At 35.9% G+C, this 6,632-nt stretch overlaps 1 protein-coding gene across 2 annotated transcripts in view; it reads right to left on the bottom strand.

Annotated features, from left to right (window-relative positions):
* LOC115209156 (voltage-dependent calcium channel subunit alpha-2/delta-3-like) overlaps positions 1 to 4,242 on the bottom strand; it is a 720,530-nt gene extending 716,288 nt beyond the window's left edge. The window contains exon 1 of one of the 2 annotated variants that reach the window (XM_036500824.1): positions 1,946 to 4,242. In XM_036500824.1, coding sequence (XP_036356717.1) covers positions 1,946 to 2,055 — 110 coding nt within the window. In that variant the 5' untranslated portion in view covers positions 2,056 to 4,242. The remainder of the gene's footprint in view (positions 1 to 1,945) is intronic. The other variant, XM_036500825.1, reaches the window with a different exon arrangement.
* Between the last annotated feature and the right edge of the window lie 2,390 nt (positions 4,243 to 6,632).

Raw genomic sequence — 6,632 nt, 5'->3', positions numbered from 1 at the left:
AAATTTTGTTAGTAGAGAAGTCTTGGTTGACTGTAAACGATAGCAGAAAGCCACCTACAGCTGACTGAATATGTGTGTGTGTGTGCGCGTGCACGACTGTATATGCGTATCTGTATGTATGCATGAGCGTGTGTGTGCATAAGTATGTATATATGTACATGAATATATTAGAGAATATTTTATTTAAAAGTAAAATTAAGGAAAGGTATTACAAGTTCTTTTTTTTTTTTCATTTTTTCTGTTAATTGACAGTATGACAGAATGTGTTTTTACGTTGTGAAACTGTACTCATTTCATACAAATTTTCCTCCCCATTTTATATGATATCTTGATTATTTTCAAGAATCATTGTTTGTTTGAAATATTCATAATGACAAAATACCGAGGAAATGTCAGAGATTGTCTCGAAATATTTGAGGTAATTAAGCCTTGAGAAATGTTTGATTTTTGTGATTAGAAAATGAGGTTTATAAGAATGGGAAAAGTTGCTTTATTTGTTGAGATTAATATTTCAGTAAAATTGAGTAGATGAGAATTTCATAAATGTTTGATTATTTCAAAGTTTCTGATTTAGTTTCACTTTCTGTTTCATTTTCTGTTTTCCAGGAGACAAGAAGAACTGAATTTGTTTGCTATCATATATGTGTGTGTGTGTGTGTGTGTGTGTTTGTGCATGTGCTTAAGAGCATGGAGTTTTACAGATATATTGGAGGAGAGGTGTTTAAAAGTAATTATGTGAGTGCCGTGCTTGCGTAGAAGACCCACTGAGCCAAGAGAATCGTAGTTGTGGCAGATACTGGTGTCATGCAACTGGTGCCCATGCCATAAAAGCACCCGTTACACCCTGAGAGGGGTTGGTGTTAGGAAGGGCATCCAGCCATAGAAAACCCGTGTCAAATCAGACTGGAGTCTGGTGCAACCTTCCAGCTTGCCAGCCTTGGTCAAACTGTCCAACCCATGCCAGCATAGATAACGGATGTTAAATGATGATAATGATGATGATGATGATGCTACACACACACACACATACACTTCACACATATGTGAAGGCATACACGTGCACAGGTGTGTCTATACACCTTCACATACACACCTACACTAAAATTTAAACACTTCTTCATATATTCTTTCATGTTTTTCTTCCGTTTACTAGTTACAGCCATTAGGCTGTGACCATACTGGAGCATTGGTTGTAAAGGTTTTAGTGTATCACATCAACCACGCTACTTATTCCAGTCTGGTGTTTATCGATATCTGTTTGTTGATCTGCTAATCTTACAGGGTCTAAAGGGATAAAACATACAGAATGATGCTGTGTTTTATTTTCTCACAGGTGTAAATGTAACACAGGCAGGAACACACAAACACACAAATATGTGTATGTAGCAGGCTTCTCTATAGTTTCCATGTACTGTATTTCACTTGCAAGAAGTAGAAGTCAACCTGAGGCTTCAGAGAAAGATACTGCTTAAGGCAGTGCACTGTGGTATTGAACCTAGTGCCATGTGATATCAAAGTGAGCTTCTTATACCAAAGCTTGTGTGTATGGGTACATTAATGTTTATTGTATGAGAGATCACATGAAAGAGGGTAGATCCTCAAATAGTTTAGAAACAAGGAAATATTAAAACCAGGTTAAAAGGAGTGAAATTTACAAAAAAGAAAAAAAAAATGAAAAATATTAAATAACAAGAAAATGAGAAGAGAGATGACAGGTGACAAAAATATAGTCCACATACACACAAACAGATACACATACACAAACTGATACACACACACACACACAGAAAGATACCCACCCCCACCCCCACCAAACAGAAAGATCGCATTGTGAATGCGAAAATGTATTGAATACGAGTAAAATTACAACTAGTATATATATATAATCATAGCATAACGACAGTTAGAATGTGGATAAGGTAAAAAAGGGTACTCGGGTACTTACAGTGACTTGAGATCTGCTGAAGCGTTCAATCCACTGACCGAAAATATAAGTAGACTTTGGAATAAAACCAAGCCAAAAGGTTTAAGGGTAAAAGCCTGTCTTCTTGACATGGTGATTCCTTGTTCACATATGGAGTACTTGTTCAGTTTTTTTTTTTTAATTATATATATGTATATAATTTTTACTTCAAAAGAGAAGAGCCTTATTATTATTATTATTATTATTATTATTTTTATTATTATTATTATTACGAGGGATATGTTTCTTCTTGCTTTTAGCTGGTTGGAAGAAGCAAGTGTTCTTTCTCCCTATTTCTCTCTCTCTCTCTCTCTCTCTCTCTCTCTCTCTGTCTCTCCCTCTTGTTTTCTTCCTCGCTCACTCTCTCACTCTTTCTCTTTCTGTATGTCTGTATTTTCTCTTCCTCTTTATCTCTTTTTCCACCTCACTCACTTCCTAGTTTTGCAGTCTCCCTCCCTCCCTCTTTCACATTTGTTTACCTTCTGCTCATCATGGCTTTAATTTTTTTTTTTTTTTTTACTTCTGCCAAAAGAAAAGACAGTGTGACAGGGAAAAAAGGAGAAAAGGTGTTTGCTTGGTGGAATATGTGAATTTGTGTTTTTAAAGAAGAATAAAAAAAGGAAATTAATAAATTAAAATTTCTGTTAAACTTGAATAACTTCCCTGGACAGATTTTTATCTTTTATTTTTCTCTTCAATATCAATGTATCAACTTGATCTATTGTTTCTCCTTATAGAGAGAGCCTGTTTTTTTTGTTTTTTTCACTGTTTTCTTGGTTTTAAAATTTTTATGAAAAAATTTTTCATAAAATACTGATGGACAAATTGAGAAAAATCATCCTTTTATTATTTGAAAAATTATTTGTAAGAGAAACAAAAGATAACGAAAAAGACGAGAGTGTCGAATAATTTAAAAGAAAGAGAAATTATAAAATGAAGAAAAAGAAACTTTAAAATGACTGATTTTCGTGAGAAAAAACAGCAAATAATTTTTTTTTTTCACTTTTTAAATTACTTTAAACTCAAGGTTCCAGGGTTTCTAGCAATATTACAAGTTTTGAGAGAATTTATTATTATTTTTTTTAATATATCTCTCTTTTTATCTTTCATTCTATTATTCCATTTTATAAACTTTGTTTCGTTTCGAATTTGTTTTGGGTAGGAACTATTTTACAACTTTCTTAACACCAGTTGGATGGATGTGGAGCAAGGCCAGAATCGGATTAATAATAAAATAAAATAACAGATTGTATCCAATCAATTTGTCAAGCTTTATATCTCTTTTTTTTTTTTTTCACTTTTCAATGTTATTTATCATTTTTTTAACAGAGAAAACAAAAATATTTTATATTCCTATCTAGGGAGTTTCTTTTCCACTTTTTCATCAATTCATTGAAATATTATTGAGCCTGTTGTTGTTATAGGTGTTGTTTTGCTTTTAAAATTATTAGTACTATTATTATTACTATTATTGTTAGTGGTAGTAGTATTCTTTTTTGTTGTTTTTATAATTAGTATTAGTATTTTTTTTCTTTTTTGTACATTTTTCTCTAAAATTCAACTGTTTGTAACTTATGAAATATTGCGATAATAAACGGCATAATAAACCTGTAGGGTAGAATAAAGAAAAAACAAGAAAAGTATAAGAAAGTCTGGAAACTGTGGTGGAAGTAGTAGTAGTGTTGGTGGAGGTGGAGGTGGTGGTTGTAGTTGTGATGGTTGTGGTTGTGGCAGGATGTCAAGTATATTGTCCAATAAGGTGTTACCAGAGGAGGAGCAGGAAACAATGGTAGTGTAGGTGCCAGTTCTGTTGGTTTGCTTGTTTTTAACATAGGTGTTGGAGATGATGCTGAAGAGGATGGCAGCAGTGATGACGACGACGACAACAACAACGACGGCGACAACAACATTTGCAGCAGAAATGATGATGCGTGTGGTTGTGTCCGAGCATCTGTCCAGCGTGTGTCATTGGCGATCGTGTCCGAGCTGTTTGTGTTGCTTGTGTGGGAAGGTGTGCCAGTTGCGATGCTATTGATGATGACGATGTTGTTGTTGTTGTTGCTGCTGCTGTTGTTTTTGTTGTTGTTGTTGTTGTTATGTTGGTGGTGGAAGATACTGGAAGAAGAAGAGGCAGTGACAGAGGAGGGGTTAGCAGAGGTAGTTGTGGTTATGGTGGTGGTGTCGGTGGTCGTGGTTGTGTTATCAGTGTCTATGGTTTTGATGGTAATATTGATGTTTCCAGTAATATTGATGATGTTGTTGTTATTGTTGTTGTTGTTGTTGTTGTTGTTTATAGAGGTGGTGGTGGTAGTGTTGCCGGTGGTGGTGGTGGTGTCGGTGGTGGTGGTGGTTGCGTTATCAGTGTCTGTGGTTTTGATGGTAATATTGACGTTTCCAGTAATATTGTTGGTATTGTTGTTGTTATTGTTTTTGTTGTTGTTGTTGTTGTTGTTGTTTATAGTGGCGTTGGCGGTGGTGGTGGTGGTAGTGATGGGGGTGGTGACAACAGCAGGGGCTGTGTTGAGAGAAAGCAACGACTTTGGTAGTATTGTAACTACACACATATTAATTCAGCGCTATTGTAGTGCATCCCTCATTGCTGGGCCGGCACAACTGAACAGCGGCAAGCAGCTAGTATCATTCATTCGACTCAGCAGCACTACCACTGCTGCTGCTGCTGCTACTACTACTACTACTACTACTACTACTACTACTACTGCAGCTGCTGCTGCTGTTTTCAACTACTGCTGCTGCTGCTGTTGCAACTGCTGCTGCTGCTGCTGCCGCTGTTGTTGTTGTTGTTGTTGTTGTTATTTCTAACACTACTATAGCTGTCTTAGTGTTTGCTATGACTGATTTTTGCGATGCTGTTCTGTGGCTTAGGAAAGAGCGATTCTGAACTGAATATTCTAGTTATTGATGTATAGGGAGAGAGAGAGAGAGAGAGAGAGAGAGAGAGAGATGCTATGGCTGTCAATATCACTACTACTGCTACTTCATCCACAACAACAACAATAGCAACAACAACAACAACAATTTATTCACTCTCCTGTATTTTATTTACTGTCGCTATTTCACCTTCAACGACGACAACAACAACAACAACAACATCCATAACAACAACAACAACAATATTCATAACAACAACAACAACATCCATAACAACAACAACAATATTCATAACAACAACAACAACAACATCCATAACAACAACAACAACAACATCCATAACAACAACTGCATCCATAACAACAACTGCATCCATAACAACAACAACAACATCCATAACAACAACAGCATCCATAACAACAACAACATCCATAACAACAACAACAACATCCATAACAACAACAACAACATCCATAACAACAACAACAACATCCATAACAACAACAACAACAATTTATTCACTCTCCTCTATACTATTTACTGTCGCTATTTCACCTTCAACGACGACAACAACAACAGCTTCCACAACAACAACAGCATCCACAACAACAACAATAACAACAAAAACAATTTCACTTTCAACTGTTAATACTATTCTCTATTGCTATTTCACCTTTAACAACAACAACAACAACAACAACAACAACGGCTGCAGTTGTTAACGTTTTACAGTATTGCTGTTTGCAATGCCACACAGATGACTGTAACGACAACAACAACAACAACAGCAATTACACTTGTTAGCATCCCCCACACTACTACTACTACTGCTGCTGCTGCTGCTACTATTACTACTTTTGCTGCTGTTACTGCCGCAATAACTGTAACTAACACAGTCACATGTTGTACAAGCACTGTACTGCTACACGAGCCGTGACCAAACAACAACAAAAACAGCAACCACCACTACTACTACTACTACTACTACTACTACTACTACTGTTACTACTGCTATTGCTACAGTTTGATATTATTTTCACTGATGATAGTACAACAACATCATTAGCTACAATTGCTAGTGTTCTACAACCAAAACAGATACTACAACCTAAACAACACCATCTACTACTACTACTACTACTACTACTACTACTACTACTACTACTACTATTACTACTACTGATTGGTACTAAGGTTGTTGATATTGCTAGCATCGATGACAATAACAACATGAACTCGCCAATGGTGATGCTATTTAATACTGTTTCCGCTATAATAAAAGTACCAACCGACCAACCAACCAATCAACCAACCAGCCACACACTAACAGCAGTACCAAGTGAAGTAGTCATCATCATCATCACTAGCAGTAACAACAACAGCAACAACAACAGTTACACTAAAATTGACAACCTCACTGATATCAACTCTCTACAATGACAGTAACCACCACCACCACCACCACCACCACCACCACCACCACCACTACTACTACTACTACTGCTACTACTACTACTACAGCAAATACTGTATGACAACAAAACTGCATAGACAACCTTATATAACAGCAACGCTAAGAAGTGAGATTTTAAAAAACAAAAAAAAAACATTGCATCTATATTAACAACAATAACAATACATAATTACAATATCATCATCATCATCATCATCATCATCATCATCATCATCAACAGCAGCAGCAACGACAACAGTTGTAGTATTAGCAGTAGGAGTAGTTAAAACATACTGACAAGTTAAAAACAGCCACGCCTACATAAAT

This window comes from Octopus sinensis, linkage group LG3, assembly GCF_006345805.1.
Source record: "Octopus sinensis linkage group LG3, ASM634580v1, whole genome shotgun sequence".
Lineage (NCBI taxonomy): Eukaryota > Metazoa > Mollusca > Cephalopoda > Octopoda > Octopodidae > Octopus > Octopus sinensis.
This window is presented reverse-complemented; position numbering and strand designations above follow the sequence as displayed.